At 39.5% G+C, this 18,885-nt stretch overlaps 1 protein-coding gene across 1 annotated transcript in view; it reads right to left on the bottom strand.

Moving 5' to 3' along the window:
• SCUBE1 (signal peptide, CUB domain and EGF like domain containing 1) overlaps window positions 1-18,885 on the bottom strand; it is a 205,805-nt gene that overhangs the window by 135,457 nt on the left and 51,463 nt on the right. The window contains exon 4 of the mRNA XM_082051669.1: window positions 18,739-18,873. Within this exon, the coding sequence (XP_081907795.1) occupies window positions 18,739-18,873 (135 nt within the window). The remainder of the gene's footprint in view (window positions 1-18,738; window positions 18,874-18,885) is intronic.

The raw sequence follows: 18,885 nt of genomic DNA, 5'->3' as shown, positions 1-18,885 counted from the left end.
AGGAATAGTGTCTGCTTTTATTACAGAGTTAGCAGACCTTTATTCATTCAAAAAATGGGAGTCATTTTGTACCTGAAGAAACCAAAAGCATCAACACAGAGCTACAAAGCATAATCTGAGAATTAAACCCTTCTTTTCGAAATGCATTGCTGAGTAGCTCCTTGTAACAGATGCAGTCTGTTCTATCACTATTGCATTTCAGCTGTCAATCTAAAAGTATCACCTTAAAAATGTGTGACTAAAGCTGAACCACAGCAAATGATGTAGTGCGACCCAGGACAGTATTTTGACAAGCTTGCAGACACTCTGTAGTCTCTTTTGGTTGGATGGTAAGTGGTAAGTTCTCTCCCTAGCTGAAAAAGCCTCTTGCATTCCTTGCCACATAAAGCCTAACACAGCAAAGTTCCCAATTATCACCTTCTATACCTTCTGGCTAGAAAGGAGACTGCTAACTAAGTTTGGCTTCAGTAGTTCATGATGTTATCCTCTTTCAGTGGGGCCACACCAAGGTGATACACCCAGGCTCAAAACCTTTAGTGTTTAGGAAATGCTAGTGCTGAAGTAGAAAAAACTGCAGCGTATTTCCTAGATTAGGCACATCAGACATCCCCTCCATTTTCTACACTGGCTTGCCACTGACGTGTCATCAAGTTCTTCCTTCTTATCTCAAATGACTTCTACACCCAGTTTCTAATCATCTTCAAAGGAATTTAAAAAAACCCTACTGTGAATGCCTCAGCTAAAAACTCACTTCTTCACTGAGGTGTAATTCTCCCTGACAAAGGAAAAGTTGGTTTGCAACAGAGACATCATTCCTGGAGGTGAATGGAAGAAGGGAAGATGAATCAGGAGATCCTGTACACACTTATTGTGGAAAAGATGACAATACAAACAAGCAACATGTGATAGAAATAACTGCTATTGACGATGCAGATTAATATTGCAGTGGTTTTACGTTAAGATGATTAGGATACAATAGCATATATGGAATGGAACAGCAACACAGCAGATGAATGCTGCTTGATCTACATCCTGGAAAGGTAAGTTCAATTCTTGAAGTAAGCTGTACAAAGAGATCATTAGATGAATGTTCCCATACAAAATCTTTAAACTAATTTCAGCATGACTAACCATTGCTTGCTCAGACAAAGGGTCAAAAATGGAATAAAAGGGATGCTACCAGCTAGTAAGAAAGAAGAATTTTGAGAGGCGTGATGAAGGGTACTTATTTGCACTACACCTACCTTTTAATAATATTTCTACTTCTTTCAAATATCTTCGTAACATTACACTAAATATGTTCAGAAACCAGAAGATTAAAGCAATTAAATATTTTCACCATCTGATGCCAAGCAGAATTGCGGAAAGATGTGGTAGTATCCAGAAATAAGTCCACGAGAAAAGCTGACAGTATCACATGAATTGCTCATTACAGTACATATTTCCATTCTCAGTCTGGGCTACAACATATGAGACAGTATCAAGGCACCAATTTGGTAACGACAGAGCAGAGAAGAAAATGAAAGTAGCAGTAAAAGCCACAAGGCACCACAGGAGGGTGCTACACACAGTCACTGTATTCATCTAGCAGGAAGAGTTGAAGGCAGCATGACTTCATGCTTTCCATAGAGTTTGAAAGCAGAAATAAGTCATTTTTCCTCATAGAATCTCAGAGTGAATCCATTCACTTGTAATCAGATACTCCAAACAAAAGGGCAACAGTAGTGTTAGCTCGAGATCTGTGTTGCTTGTAATGATACTGCCAACTGAGGCCTGTTGCTAACATTGTGAATTAGCTTAGCAAATGATCCAATGACTGATCCAATGTGGAGGGTTTAATGACTGTATAAATATTTTATTGTGCTTACACTGTGTTAGAGAATAACTCCTCTCTACCACAAAACATCAGCAGTTATTCTTTGAATGCTTAATATCAATACATCTTCAGAAAAATCCAGGATTCTTAGCATGAAACTACTGTGTGAAGGGCTATATATTTCTATTAACCAGCTTGTAACAAGTACAGATATATTTTACTGTGTGCAAATATATCTTCTTTCACACTTCCCACTTTTCAGGAGATAAAAAAATCCACATTGTATTGCTATATAGAAACTGATGAACGTAACAGGGGCAGACAGGTTTCCGCGAGATTTCTCCTAGCTTTCTGGGGTGTAAATAACTCCCTTCTGTATCCCAGTAAAGGTAAGAGCTCACCACAGTAACCTGATGCATCTTGCAGGTCCCTGGCAATATAAAAACTGTGTGCACTTTCTTTAAAGTATCTTCTAGCACAATGGAGGGTCTGTTGTCCAGCTGCCCAAATAAGTTTGACATATCCTCTCCAGGACCTGTCTCTTCATTGTCCTTTCCCAGTAGAGCTTCTGTTTGGAGTCCCTGGGTATGGAAAAAAGTGTATGCTAACCCACAGAGGTGGCTGAACTACTTGCCTCTTCTGATGTGGGGAAATGGAATATAATGCAAGGGAGACTTGTAAGCAAGGATCTGGAAGTGTTCTTCTTCCCCGCTATCCCTTTAACCTCACTCACCCTGTTTTCTTCTATCATTCTCTGACCCCTATCTAGTTACATCTTCTTGAGGTGTCCTCCCCCTTTGTGTTGGTTTTCTTGCTAACTCCTTTAATCATAGAATCATAGAATCATAGAACATCTCAACCTGGAAGAAACCCAGAAGGATGATCGTGTCCAACTCCCAACCTAATGTAATGCTGGCAAACAGCTACTGCATTGCCCGCTTTCTTCTGTCATAATATCCCTTCCAAGCTATCATTCCCGTTTTTCTCTCTTCACCTACAGAGTAGCTACCACTTGCAACTTGGACTTGGCTTTCTCTATAAACCACTCCTTACTTCTCTGTATGATGGAGTTTGCACTCTTCAAAGAATGAGTCCATCTGCTGTTCAGTCTTTGACCCTGGCTGCTTCTTAGCATATCCACTCTATGTAACATCAAGCTTTTGCCTCCACCTGTCTCTGTCTCCTCGTACTTGATGAGTTCCCATAGTTCTTCAGGGAGACGGTGAAGGGAGAACAATCCCTAGCTCCTCCTTCTGTTCACTGGATTCTAGTGGTCATCACTACTGGGAGTATTACAGCTTGCTTCCAGTAAAACCCAGAGCATGCTGTACATACACCCCATACTGTACATGTCTTCAAGGGCCTCTGTCCAGAGGTAATGGCATTTTCTAGGACCATATCTGTAAAGCACCCTGAGATACTTCAGGATGAGAGGTGCCCCATTAAAAATAGGCAACTACCTCAGAAGCAGCACTGTGAGAAAACAATACATATCATTACCTTAAAATTACTGCTGGCCTGCTACTCCACACAGGAATACCAAGTTAACAGAATCAAGCATTGGAGACAGCATCATGACACAGGACAGAAAAAGGCCTAGAAGGCCAGAAAATAATGTTAACATGCAAGATAAGAAGCAGTCACCAGCACTGCTTCCTGCAAGGTGGAACCCTGGCACTATTGGCTCTATCGGGGCATGACCTTGCTTTGAGAAAGCCACCAAATATTAATCGAAAGTGGAAACCAGGACCCAACATAGCTGTGACATGAATGGGCTGGTGACTGACAGCACATGCCACACAAAGCAGTGCCAGTGGACGAGTAGCAATATTCAGCTCACGTGGTCCATTTACTACTAGAGCAGAAACATCAATATAGAAGATCACAAATAATTTAGCAAAATGAGAACTCATCTGCACCTAATAAGTTGTCTACAAATATGTGTTTTCCCAATTCAAATGCCACTGTCGAAATTTCATTTCAAAGGAGAAATTTGCTGAAGACACGCACAACTACTGTTCCATACTCCAAGCTGGAAGCAACAGAATTAAGCAAACGCTTTCAAAGAAGCTTCTGTCAGCCTGCACTGAGTACCTGTTGCCACTATCACTATAATTATTTGGCAACTAAATTCTGTTTCTAATACTCTCTGGGACATACCATGAGGAATATACATTCATACATTGCCACTTTCACAGAAGAAAGTACAGCAAAAATGTCTACCACATACAATTTTCTTTAGGGAATGGAGTTTGGATCGGAAGGAGAACATAATTCATCTATCAGAAGGCAATGCAGAAATATAATAACTGAGAGGACATTTTTACATACAATTTCATAAATAAAGAAAACAGGCTGCTGCTCACCCTATATCCTATACAAATACTGGAAAAGCAGACTGTCTGGAAAGAAGAAATAGAATGCTATACCCTGGTATGTGCACTAATTCATTAACTGCTCTGTGGCTCCAATCCAGCAAAACACTTAAGCACATGAATAGTCCCAACAACAAAGGCCTGAAAGCCTGACCATACATTAAAGTAAAATGCAATGTAGGCACAAGCCTCTCTTGCTTTCAGAAAAACCTACAAAACCCAGAGAATAAAATCAATGCTGCCTCCCTTGGGTATAGCAGGCAAGGAGGGGGTTCACAGCAGCCACATTCAAGGACAGCTTAAGAAAATGTATTTACAAAATGCTATGTATTCATATATACAAATTTTAAATACACATACATTGGTGGTATTACATATTGTTTCCTAATCATTGTAAGAGTCCAGCATATTCACAATATGAAAGGGCCATTTAGCTATGAAAAAACATCAAAACTTGTTACTGGGTTTGCTTTTATGGGAAGACAGTTTGCCATTCAGTGGAAATGGAATATATTGCTCTGTTTTCCCTGAGTTTTCCTCAGAGAAAGAATCTGAATAAAATATCAGCCCAAGACACGCAGCAATCCTAGCTCACACAAATCAAGTGTCAGCGTTCAAGCGAGTGTGGTGATAACATTTGGTGGGGGCACGAGGGAGAGAGATGAGTGATTCACGGTATGGAAGGCAATGTTGCAGGGTCTGGGTCAGGGGAAAAATGAGAGGTGCTGGGGAAAGGTGGGTGTGGAATGGAGATGATGAATCTATTGCCATTTGATAAAAGTTACCTGCTATCATGATCTGCTCAGACAGCACCATTAAGGCATTCAAAAAACATTTTGCACTGACCTCGGGCAACAAAATCCTGTATTATCTGAGCAAGAATATCACCAAAAGGACTATTTTTAAGTACAGTTATTATTTCACCTTTTACTATCATTAGTATTTATATTCACCGAAATAAGCCTCTTGCTTCTCTGTTCAAATGCTAGAACCAGCAACGAATACAGACACACAGTGGGCACGCAGGCAAACACATTTTCCACACAGCAGCAGATTTGATCCCATTCCTGTCACAAATGGTTAATTTTTTTCTGAGGCACTCAGCATCAGATTTCACGTGGAGGCACCTGAAATAGCAGTCCTATGTTATTAGCTGTTTAAGACCAAATGCTATCACTAACACAATGAGTGGAAGCCTAATCTCCAAGCTGTACTTCAGAAATGAATGAAATATTTATAGGGCAATAGTGGTGTGAAAGTGGAAGAACCTGCTTCTCTCAGAAGTCTATATGCTCTGCTGGCACATTCAGGGTGAGAAACATTCAGTGTTTACACAAACCACTCTGTTGCTCTCATATCATTGCTCTTTTCCTGTGCATTGAGGCTTATTTGCCAATGCAGAATAGTTTTTTCATCTTAAAACTAGCCAGCTCTCTTCCATGCCAAGGTGACTATCTCTTGGCACTTGTTTATTGCTCTGCTACAGCGTGTAGTGACTGCTTACTACAATAACAATCATTAGTGGTGTTTGGGATTAGCAGACTCCATGATTGCCCTGCAAACATATTCTACAGTACTGAACTGCCTTTAACCTACTTAGCACCTATTGGTTTTTTTTCTGGAACTTTTTACCCTCTTTTCTCAAAGTTCTGCATAGGTCCTAGAGACACATCTGTCCTATAGATTAGTGAAATGGTTTGCTAAGGTCTTCCACAGAAAGGGAAAAGTTTACAATGGTAGTACAGTTACTGACAGCTTTCTTTAGCTGTGCAATGTTGTAACCAAAAGAAATAATAATAATTTGCATTGCCTTCTGATTCCATCTCTGTTGTTGGAAGATATTCAGAGTCTTGTGATGCTGGTTCAAATCCTAATGAAACTTCTGGGAGTTTGTGGACTTCTGAACCAGTTTGATCAGACTTGCATCTCATCTCCATTTCAGAAAGAACCCTATAGCTGTGACTGGAGCTGTCTTTAGCCTATACAGATTTTGTGGTCAAAGCTACATCTTTTTTCTTAGTCGCCATGTATTCACCTAATTGGTATTCCATTTTTTTAAAAGAGGAAGGACGTGACAGGACAGGATGAATGAAGGCGAAGATACACTGGCAGAACTGCACATGGAAATAAGCATGACATCTGCTAACAGCATACCTGGTTTGTAGCTACCCCTGGCTTAACAATCTAAGAAAAGAAGGGTGAAGAAAATCCTTTGGGAACTATGAGCTGTTTGCAAGAGGTCAACAAGACTTTGAGACAGTAAATAGAGTGCAGTAAATATTGCTGTGCAAGGGTGAACATGGAAAATTAGAACTCTTCTTGATAAGCAGCTCTATTTGATTTCTATACTGCGATGAAAAGTATCAGCTAAACACTGAATACAGATTTTAATTTGGGCAGTATTTGCTGGTGGTTGAGTTAAGCAGAAAAAAACGGCAGTGTTTTTCCTGATATCAGGTCATACTGGAAAGCAAGGAAATCCTGTTTCTGCCTGTAAATAGACTGTGGAAGTCCAAGGAGAGAATAAATATGGAACAGAAAAAATGGGATGTCATTCAGCACAGCCACACTGCTGACCACAATGTTGCTTTTGAGACAGCTCAACACTGAAGTACCTCCATGAAGTGAGTCATAATAAACACTAAGAGAAAATTAGGCCTTTACAGGTGTTTTTAGAGGAAACAAAGAAACAAAACAACCCCATAAAATATTTAATCAAATGACACATAAATAAACTTTGAGTGCTGGGAGCTATATTTACATTCTGGGTTTGGGCACTTGACAGCTAATAGTAAGAGGTGAATTTGATGGACACTCAGAAGTGGCAGCATTTACACTAGGTCTAGAAAGCCTCAGAGCCAAGCTGAATAACATATCCACAGTCTGGACAACAGGAAAATTCCTTTAGCCATCTTATGTCCCTCTTATATGAAACTAATGAGAACAACATAAAAAACACAAAGGAGCTTTCTGTCTCCCACCACAGCTTTATTTTTAAAAGATCCACCTACTGAGAATTACCACCGGTGTTCTTTGATTTTATTGTTTTCCTGGCATTTTACTCTACCATGGGGCTATTTCACAGAGCACTTCAGTGAGCTCCTGACAAGTAATCCTTCAGATTAATTCAGAGTTCATTTGGCCGATAAGTGGCCAGCTTCCCTGTGAGATAGCACAGGAATGACAGCTCACTATCTCTTTCTGCGAATTCTTGGAAGATTGAACAGCACAAGGTATTTTCAGCTAATGCTAGCTGAAGACAAATGGTAACTTGGCCAAATGCTAAAAAGTCATGTTGAGATCTACACAGGAAGCTTTTTCAAAATAAATCTCCAGGTAAACATACTATTGAGGATTCAAGAGAGAGACATAGATTAGGCTAGGAGTATTGCTCACAAAACCTGATTTAAAAGAGCTCATTATAGGCTCTTTTTTTTTTTTTTTAAACTATATGTTTTTCAGACTCCAATTAGAGCAGAGTAATTAAATATCCATTAAAGAAGCACTTAGGCCAAATGATAGCTTTCCTGGGAAGCTTAGAGGGAGTTCTGAAAGCACTTTGTCTGGAGAGGCAAGGAGTGGACACACAGTACTGGAGAGGGGCAGGCAGACAAGCAGCTGTCTGCAGGGCAGGGCAGGCCAGTCTCACCTCAAGCACAGCTTAAATGGCAGGAGGACTTTTTGTTTTGTTTGGCCTTTTCCCGGAAAGCTCCCCAACACTGAAATATTTCATCTGTGAAAGGAGGCACTTCAGAAACACTACCAAGAATAAGCGCCTTCACGCAGCAAATTTGGCTTCATGTTTGAGCTGTTTCTTGCACCAAGTGCCCTGTCCCTCCTCTTGATAAGGGGGTTTCATGGACATTCATGCTATAGTACAATACAACAGCCGCCTATGGAGGCAGGCAATACTGCCAAACCACCACTACCATATAGTGCCAAGGACAATGCTTCCAGGTCTAAATGTTTCAGAGCTTTGATTTGTTTGTTTGTTCTATGATTATTTCTATATATGATGATGATGATGATGATGATGATGATGATGATGATGATGATGATGATGATTATTATTATTATTATTATTATTATTATTATTATTATTATTCCAAGAAAAGCAGCTACTTCAGAGAAAAAATTTTGGTTTAGTGCAAAAATACACTTATTTTTAAAAAAAACTTTGACAACATTTGGTTGACCTGTTCAGGTAATTGTGTTCCACCTCACTTTTCAGAAAACCCACACATTCCCACTGTCAGTTTGGCTGCCTTCCCAGTACAAGGGCACAGTGCAGAGAGTCATCAGGAATCCTGAATTTCAGTAAGAAGTCAAGCTGCCTGCCACCATCCAAAAGTGTTCCATTTCCAACAGTGAGCCAACAGAGAACAAACAGAACAAAAAAGTGTAGGGAGGGAAGGCAGGAGAGGACGGGATCTGCAAAATGTGCAGTTACCCACTTGGTTCCCTGTGCTACACTTTGATCTCAAAACGTGTACGTGTAATTCATCAATCACTGATGTTAAAGTGCACCAGGGATAAAAGAAGGGAATTAAATAACAGACCAAAAGAATAGAGCTCAGGGTATCTGCATTCTGTTCCTAGTAGAAGCATACACAAGAACAGTTTTACAGAACAGGTTTGGTGAAATCAGCATAGCATCAATTAAACTGCTGGCTCTGGCAAATAATTCCTTCAGAGTTTTTCTGAAAAGCTCTCAGGATTTCTACAGCCTTCCTGTGTAACTCTATGCAAGTTATTTAACTTTTCTTCCTCCCATATCTATAGCTTACAGCACATGGCAAAATAGCTCCTATTTCAGAGGGGGTTTGGAGTCCTGAGGTAGTTTTTGTAGACTCCTATGACAGCCTCTAGTGAATTAGTGATTAGAAAAGCAAATAACTAGGAGCTCACTTCTGAAGCAGGCAGAACGAGAAACGCACGGCATAAGAACAATTCACATCACTGATTCCCCTTCTTGGCATTTGCAGCATTCCAAACAAATGTCAGTTTAAATAACCAATTCTCATTACACTAAATACTGAAATGCCAACACCGATCATGTGAATTTCTGTCAAAAATTAATGTGCGAGTAAGGAGGCTCTTAGTTTTGGCCTGTCTAGTACTTTGCAGTTTGATATGGATTGAAGATAGCAGCTATTCTATTATCCTCAGCCCGTGTTAACTGTAGGGAGAAAACCTGCCAACTCTGGTAAATCACTAATGTAACACAATACTTGCAGCACACTGTACTGGATATGATTGGCTTACATTGTGTGTGAAGCAATTTGGTCAGCTATAAATACAAAGAAGAACTTTTAAAGGAGGTGTTCCATATCAAAGAGGGACAAAAGTGCTGTTGCTTTTACTCAAAGGTGAATGCTTTATGTTGGAACAAGAGAAGACAGATTATTTGTGGCTACTCAGCACTGGTAAATCAGGCAAAGCCTTTTGAAAGCACTCAATCACACTATGCATCATGCACAAAAAGCAGGTGAACTGATTCATGGCACAAGCTCAATGCTCTTATCCATGGCAAACACAGTGCAGAGAGTAACTCCAACAACACACGATGCTTGTCTCCCTGTTCTACGTCTGTTTCCACATTTCTTGACTCCTGAGAAAAGCAAAGGAGTTGAACCTTTGCAAGGGTATCATCCTGATCACTTGTGCATGATTGCAGGTTGGCTTTGCAGTCTCAGCACATGACCCACTCCACTGAGAAAAACATTAGCTTGCAAAGACATTACTGCAGTTTGACTACACTATGACTAGACTGTGGTTTATACAGGAGGAGTGAGCTAAACAGAAAGAAAACTATGAGGGAGAGGATATTGAAAAGAAATGGCATTAGTGAGCCAGGGAATTAAGGAAACAGAGAAGACCAGATTTTGACTTGTGCCATTTCACATCCTTCTTTTCTTCTTCAATCTGTTCTCCTCCACTTCACCTCATTCCCACTTGGCTGGATGGCTGTCTCCCTCCTCCTCTCACTTTCTGTTTACCTCACATGCCCTCATCTCACTCCCTTTTTCCTCTGTGCCCCCTCTTCAAAATATCTCATGGTGCTACTACAGTGGTTTTGCCATGAAAGTGTTCATAGTGACTATGTGTTTTGTGCTGTCCTCTGCCTCATGTTTGCCTTGTTTACTCAGGCTGTACATTTTCCATTTGTACAGGGTCTTGTGCAACCCAGCCCCATTCTTCACTGGTGCTCAAGTACAAAATGATCAAAATACTACCAAGAACAGTAACAAACCCAACAATTTTATGACCCAGATACTTCCAAGATATAAAGCTTCAAAGAGCAGGCAAGTATTCTTAGGCTTGAAAACATACATGGCTATTAAATACAAGCATCTTCCTTCTTATCTCCATTAACTCCTAATTATTTCAGAATAGCTCAGAGCAACCTCAAACATAATTACATGGAATTGAATAATGAATAGAACTCTTTAAATGCATAGTATGCATACCATATATAGGAGGGTTACAGTATCTATGAACAGGTATTTGGCATTCATATATTGGATTCCTACTGGTTTATAGCCAAAACCACACTGCAGTATTGACCTCTAGAGAGTTTCTGCTGGATCACATCTCTGAGATTTGTCATTAATAGCAGAAAAGAGGAACGGTGCCTGCAACATGGTCTGTAGCTGATCTCTCTGCACAGTGAATAGTACAAGACATACACAGAGAGACCCATAGTGACTACAGGTTGGATGAAAGATGCTCAGCATCTTTACACACTATTCAGAGCAGGCCCTGAATTCATCATTATACCCCTGATGGCATGAGAGCGACACATCATGACAAATACAACGTATGCTATACTTAAAACAGAGTCCATTTGTTGTGTTCATGTGTGAATACAAGATTTTTTCCAGTACACTCTGGCTTAATATTCTTCCCAGATCTTTCTCACCTGATGTTTCAGTCAACTGGATACTAGAGGCCTTTAAAAAACATGTCAGTTATTTTATTTAGTATAATCCTGCTATACCCAGAGCAGACAGAATGAACAGAACATTGGTTCCCTTCCAATGCTATTGAATGATTGAGTGTGAAAGCCCCCTTTGCATATTTTCTCTCTTTAATTTTTTTTTCTAATGTACTACGTTCCAGTGTGTTTTCCCATTCATGCGTACAGCTTTCCCATCTTGTCAGCACTGACAGTCAGTCAGTTGCTGAGCTACAGACTGTTCACTGCACTTTCTGTCACACAGGTGTGGAGAGATTTTTGATCTGACTTACAAATTCCCTGCTCCCCCTGGCAAACTGGTTGGCTGTCATGCTGCTGCAGGGTGTTTCAAACAGCTGCTCTTTCCAAGACACACTACTTTGCATCTCCAGCTTCATTATTTCTTCCACACTTCTTTTCTCCCTTTAGTTTCATCCTTTCCATACCAAAAGGCATTGATACTGGAGCCACGCAGAAACAAGTACTGTACCACGAAACTGTTTCAAATTTGGGCTCATTAAGAAATTATCTGCATGTCCTAGTTTATCACCTAGTCAGTCATGTCCATCTGTGCATCTACTTTTACTACAGTTCAAGCACTATATGCAAGTTACAGGTTTGACCTCAGTTTATGTTTTCTACTACATCTAGGCTTTAATTTTTTTATTATTATTTTATTTTCTTCTTTGTTGTTGTTTTTTAAATATTTGTCTGTTCTGATCAGTACACTTAAATCTGGGACCTCCTACAGGACGGCTTCTGCACAACACTCTCAGAATTCAATCCCAGATGTTGGCAAAATTTGGCATTCTGCTCTTGTTCCTGAGCGTTGGGAAGATTTCTCCTCTCAGTTTCAATGAACTCAACACCACTGCATCTCCTAACCAGCTGGTTTACTACTGCATTCAATCTCAGCTGAAGCAAAGCAGCAGAGGGTATTGATTACTCAACAAATTCAGTTTTCTTTCTGAACTAAACCTAATTCAAAGTCCCCAAAAACTTTGAAGCACAATATTTTTCCTTCAGAAGGAAAGCGAGCTATAAAACTAAGGCAGAATATGTAGAGACTTCATATTTTTTTGAGTAGAAGTAAAATATGGGTCTGAATTGGTGCCCAGGAACTCAATGAGGGCCTGCAACAAACTCTACTTGGCTATATTTAACTTTGCAACTTCGCATATACTGAAACTCTATCTTGATTTCATACCCTATATGATTTCCTCACATCCTGGTTTCCATTGGGACTGCTCTGAGGAACAGAACTGCAGCTGCTCTAGTGGGGTGAATCCATCCCGCAGTTCAGACACAGTCACAAGAACTTTAGACAATACTGTAAACTTCTACCGCTCAATGTTCTTACCTATAAAAGGAAGATTGAAGCCTCATGTTTCAGATGCATTTAAAATTTTTGTAATCCAAAAGTGACAGGCCTTTGCCTCTAATTCTATAACATCCTAAGCAGTCACTATTTAAGCTGATATTTATTGAAGGCCTTAACATGAAAAGCTAAGGGAAAACAAAAAAGAAAATAAACAAACAAACAAGAAAAACCACCCCACTCTACTGACAATTTTGATACTTAAAGCTTTGATTTTTCAGTTTTATTTGGACAGACTTAGTTTTATTTAAACAGCACTTAAAGGACAGCTACGAAGTGGATGGATGTTCTCTTTGCACAAGGAGCCACATGGAGAAGACAAAGGGCAATGGGTCCAAGTTTCACGGTGAGAAGTTCTATCTTGACATAAGAAAGTAATTTTTTTACAATGAGAACAACCTCCCCAGGGAGATTGTAGAGTCCCCATTGCTGGTGGATTTCAAGATGCAACTAGACAGCACTTGATATTGTCGTCTAGGCTTCCCTTCCCACAAAAGGTTGGACCAGACAATCTGTCGATGCCCCTTCCAACCTAGGCTGTTCTATGATTCTGTGAGACTACTTCACATCTAGTCCTACACTTTCACCTAATACTGTTTTTTATGATTATATAATTACTACTTCCCCCTCACAGTTGAACTTAAGTCAGATCACACTTAAACTAGTTTTACACCAGTGTAATTTTACTTGTCCTAATAATGGTAAATTACTGATACATGAAAGGGGAGAGAGCAGGCATAACAGAGGTTATTTTTTGCTTCTACCAGGTGTTTTCACCTGTTGCATTTTCCCTCCAGACAAATTACAAACTCTTCCATTCCAGCGGAATGGAGAAAGCAAATGTAAGGTGACCGTCACACAGGCTACTGCAGCAAATAAGAATCCCTGAAACCAAAGTACAGCAAGTTTCGTGGCTTATACACAGTTTTAAAAGGTTACACGCTTTTAACAGGGCACAATGACATTTAAAATGGTTTATTGAGCTTTTTTTCCCTGGATATGTTCTGTATCCTGTATTCTGCGAAAGACAATCAATTGAACTAGTTATTCAAAATGTATCATGGGAATGTATGAACAGACAAGTTTCTATTACACTTAGGTCATACTATGTGCAGTTTTAGGAAATAGCTTCCAAGACCACAGTATTTTTGTCCAGATAAAACTTATGGTGCCTGAAAGGTTTTCTTATTATTTTATCTAAAAGCATATGAATTGATTTCCTTAAAATTTACTTTACATATATTCCTCTCCTTTACAATCATATTAGGATTCCAATTTAAAAAGACAAATAGGACTATTCTGAAGCTCCAGTGAATGGGATGCCTGTACTCAAGGTATCAATGGTGAAATATATTAATGTAATGGAGTAATTTAACCAGTTACATCATCATGAAAGAGCTTTCATAGTTGAGATGAAAAACCTTGTACTTCATAAAGTCTGGAACAGTGCTGGCAACACTTAATTATACAGTCACCCTTCCACATTAATCTAAATATTAATAGATTATTGTGCTTTCTGTAGAAAAAGCACCTCTGTTCTCTAAAGTGCTTTGCAGAAATTCTGAGTCACAACAACCTTCTTGCCTAGAGTCCCACAAGGCACCAGCAACAGAGATGGGAATAAAGTCCAGAGTCCCAACCTGTAACCTTTCCTGCACTGACTGGGGATCATGCTTCCTCCCAGGGAGTCCCAACACATCATTCTGCCGCTATAAAATCACACTGAACTAAGAAAACAGGTAACAATGAAAATAAATCATGGAAAGTAGGAATGAAAAAAATGAAATAAAGGTGGTTTTATAATCCTTAGAACAAGAATGAGCTTCCTAGTTTGACATCAGCTAACCAAAGGACTCCTATGCTACTACTGCAAAATTAACAAGCATTTAAACATATAATCAAGTTTAATGGGTTACTATGTATCAGCACAAGCATAGTAAGCCATTTCATAAACCCATTTAGCGCATGAAAAATACAAGACAACTTGGCTTAGCACATCTCCCTTTTCTCTGGGACTACACTGTTACATGTCTAGTGTAGAAAAGAGACGAGCTGGTTTTGAGACTGTAGCACAGTAACTTGCTAAGTTGTGGTAGCTTGACGTTATGTCAAACTCCCTAACTCTGCTAAGAACATAACGCTAATGGGATACAGGGAAGTGAAAAAGCATTTCCTTACCAAATGTTTTTTAAACAGCCTTGAAAATGATAGTGACAACCGTGTAAAAAGCTCTTCCACTGTTTGACTGGACCATCATAATTTCTAGCCTTCTGTAGCCTGGTACTTCTCCACCTCTTCTTGTCTCTGTTTATAATTACCATTCCTAATTGCACCAGCCTTTTCAGCTTACTTAGCACTAGCTGTATAAAAACATTGGCAGTCAATGATTAGCACATATAAGATCATTAATATAATTATGCTTTAGGTAGACATTCAGGGGATGGAATCTAAAATCACAGAAGTCTTCCTAGCCACAGAACTCCTGAGGTATCTGGTGTGTAAGCAAACCACCTTCGTGCTTTAGGAGACTCGCCCTCTGGAGGTGGGACAGCAATGGTTTTCTCTAACACTTTACCTGAGAATTATGGTTGGTGAGGCAGTTTGTAGCCAGGGCTCCTGACAACAATACCTTTTATACTTGTAATGCAAATAGGACATACCGTACCCTTTGTTAGCTATCTCTAAACTTCAACGGAGATGCAGGCATATAGCTAAGCTCTATTTGATGTTTTTTCAACCAACTTTGCTGTCATTGGGACTTTAAGGATGTGTCCAGAGGCTTTGCTGAATTGAGGCTTTTGGCTTATCATCAAATTAAGGGAAAATAAGCTGTAACCCACTCACCTGACCCAGTCACAGCTGCAGTGTACAATACTAATCTACACATTTATTAAACACATGCTCCCTCTGGAGCTGGAGATGATACAGTAACAGCTGGTTTATTCTGGTTTCTTTTTAAGTCACGAAAAAACAAACACAAACGTGTCTCTGGCATAATTCAGTGTTCACGCCTACTATCGCAATTAAGATGAACTAACATAAGTAACTGTTAAGTTCTCTGTATCTTTTGCAATGTATTCTCCCATCTATTCTCTCTCCCTGTTGTTGCCATTATTATTGTGAATAAACTAGTACAGAAATCTGACTTGGCAAAAGGAAATTAAGTTCAATGCGAACATAAATGAGGTAAGTTGTACCGGGCATAGTATCCTCCCAAAAGATACTAAAACTAAACATAAGAAATCAGGATGTCTATAATGAAAGACAGTGAAACAAAGCAAATACTGGGAAAACATGCTTTACCCTGACTTTAATGTCAGCCTGGCCTCCCATTGGTATAAAATTTGTATTTCTCTGTGGATCATTAATCTTTTTTGTCCACGGGAAATAATAAGAACACTTCTAGATGGCAAGTAAACATGTCATTTGGGACACAAGGATGATATTAAAAGCCCCTACCATGAAATCCAGTGTGGCTTTTAACCACAGCTTGTGGGTAGGAGCGTGGTGGTACAATTGCCCAAAATACTGGGACAGGCACGGCATCATCTCTGGAAGCCGAGAAAATTCTCACAGCAGCCAATAATTTAATGGAGGGTGGTGCCTCATATCAGAAGACACCTTTCCCTTGGCTGCTTAGTGCAAAAAAGAACATATTCCTTCCTCTGCTCAATCCCTAGGAGAATACACAGTGCCCTTTTTCAGCTCTGAAACTACCACATCACTTGCATGTGCTGATGAGCTCAAACCACGTAATCAGCACCAGCCTTGCTGATGGCCAAGGCAGGTGAGCTGGGCCTGCAGACAGGGCCTTACTTAGGCTTGGTACTGCTCCCTCCAGTCCAAACTCATCCCAACTCCAAGGACATCCTAAGCACCTTGCAATGCTTCTCCCCTTTCCCCAAGACATTTGAAAACAGGAGGGAAAAGGTGGCAGCGAACTGTATGAAGAACCTTGTGGTTGATTACTTTAGGCTAGCTCAGTCCTTGAAGAAACTTTAGGTAACATCAAGGACACTGAGACTGTGTGACTATACATGCATTTTTCAGAGACAGAAAAGTAATCTCACTGCAATTAATGGATCTTATTATGCTCAAAGTCAACAAGCTTGCTGAGGGGCTTTAGCAAGTCAGCACCTTTGTGTTTGGGTGTCAGTGCTGGCTGTGTGCCCTTTGTCTACTTCAGCCTTGTTTACCAACAGAGGTATAGACACAATATAGCCCTGGGCACAGTTCTGGCTAAATAAGTTGATGCGTATTTTTGTGTTCCAATAGTTTCTGTAGCAGTGCTTACAAGTGAGATGGAAAAAAGTATGTAAACGCAGATATTTAAAAGCCATTTACTTTCTGCCTGTGTATGTTTACTATTTGCAGTTCAGTCACCTCTGACAACTGAAGGAGATCATTTCAGCTCATTTCTTTCCTCCAGCATACCCATCTGATATAATTCTGTGGGGTATCATGGTACCACAGTGTTTGCTGTTATTGCAAATTGGTACTTTATTTCTGAAAAGCTATAAATGGTTTATTCTTAAAACACTTCACAATCACTGCTGGTAGGCTCCTTATTTTTTTCAGAACTAAAATAATTTGAACATGTTTCAAATTAAATGTCCACATCTTACATGAAATTTTCTTTGTAAACAAGTTAACACAAATATATTATTCCCATGCATATTTATTATGTGCATGCAGCAGTCAATTTACAAATCCACTCCCCCAGTCCTTCCGGCAAATCCCTCAATAGATCTATTCCTTAGAAGCAACTTTTGCCTTTGGAGTCTCGTTTTTCATTTATTTCATTAGTTTCCATCTCAGATAACTAAATTCTGTTTTATTACAGCTGGGAATTTTTATAACGTGCAAATTGAAATAATGATTGTATTGCAGTACTCCGCAAGTGGTTTTCATTAAGCCTCCAGCTACTATTCCTCGCTCTGTTGGATATCTTTGCATCAGGGTTACTTCACATTGGACAGAAATTTGAACAATATATTTTCAAATGAATGACTAAAAACCTATTAGATAACAACCTTTAAAATGCCCTGGTTGATGGAGCTTAATTGTATGTTCTTATCATAATTAAAATACCTCAATTGCTTAAAACTTAACAACCAGGCTAAAAAGTGGACCTGTGAATATATTCCCAAGATTCACATTTCTGAAAAATCAAAATTCCTACTTGTCTTTACAACTCTGTGGAAGCAGACACACATTTATACACACAGAAATACATTTACATTTCTGAGATGCTACACTACAATGTTTTGCTTTCTTGTCAACAGAGTGACTAAATTCATCCTCTGTGTTCAAGTAGGATTTTCTGGTTAATTTTAGTGACTTCAAATAGTTCAGAACCATTTGTGTGGCTTGTTGAAATTTACAGCGTGCTTACATTGTTGATCACCAGACTCATCTTGCGACTTTGTCATTCTGTATTGCCTGTTGGTAAATGAGTTTGCTAGCATATATTCTCATTGCTGCCAGGGTCACCAGAAGTCTGAATGAACACATAAAGAGTCCACTTAATTGCGAAGATTTATAGCTATGCTGTTTTCTTTTCTCCCTTTCCACTCAAACTTGTCTTCCATGTCTGACATGTATAGAAAAGGGAGAGCTGCTTATTATAGTCAAAATCAGCAGCAGGCAAGGATCACAGTTTTGCAGGGATTCCTTTTTTCTACTGCTAGTGCATAGGCAACAGAAAAGCAGTTTTCTAATCCACCCTAGACAGGGTACTGTGTCAATATAATATCAGCCATCATCAGTCTGCAATGAAGCAATGAGCTACATGACTGGCAAAAAAACCATAACCTGTGTAACTTTCAGAAGCAATGAGCTGTTCATTTTGACTTAAGATACCATGTTCTCTAAGGTGGAAGACAGGGGAACTATCATGCAACAAACAGATGAGAAACTTTTAAGTCTTGCAAACTCAGAAGCAGAAAGCTGCCATTTGAAAATCTGCCTCTGCCTGCCCCAAAAGTCTGCTGTTTAAACCATGTATAATTTCTATGTCAAACTAAAGCCTTTTCCCCTGTCTTATTTATGGCTCTACTATAAGTTTGAGTAGGAGAAGAATTAATCAATTTGAACCAACCAGTGAAATTATTTTGGAAGCTCTGCAGGTAAAAAATATCTCCCAAACAGTTTCTGCATTTCTGATTGAACAGTTATTCTAAAGAGCACAGTTTACACACGGAAAACTTACCAATGGAGCGATGAATGCAGGTATGCTGGTTATCACTCAGAAAAAAGCCCTCTTTGCACTGACATTCATAGCTGCCCATAGTATTTACACAAATCTGCTGGCACCCTCCATTGTTATCCTGACATTCATCAACATCTAGAAGAGAGA

Source organism: Streptopelia decaocto (assembly GCF_964273445.1).
Source record: "Streptopelia decaocto genome assembly, chromosome: 1".
NCBI lineage: Eukaryota > Metazoa > Chordata > Aves > Columbiformes > Columbidae > Streptopelia > Streptopelia decaocto.
The sequence above is the reverse complement of the archived record's forward strand: the minus strand, read 5'-3'. Positions and strand labels throughout refer to the sequence as shown.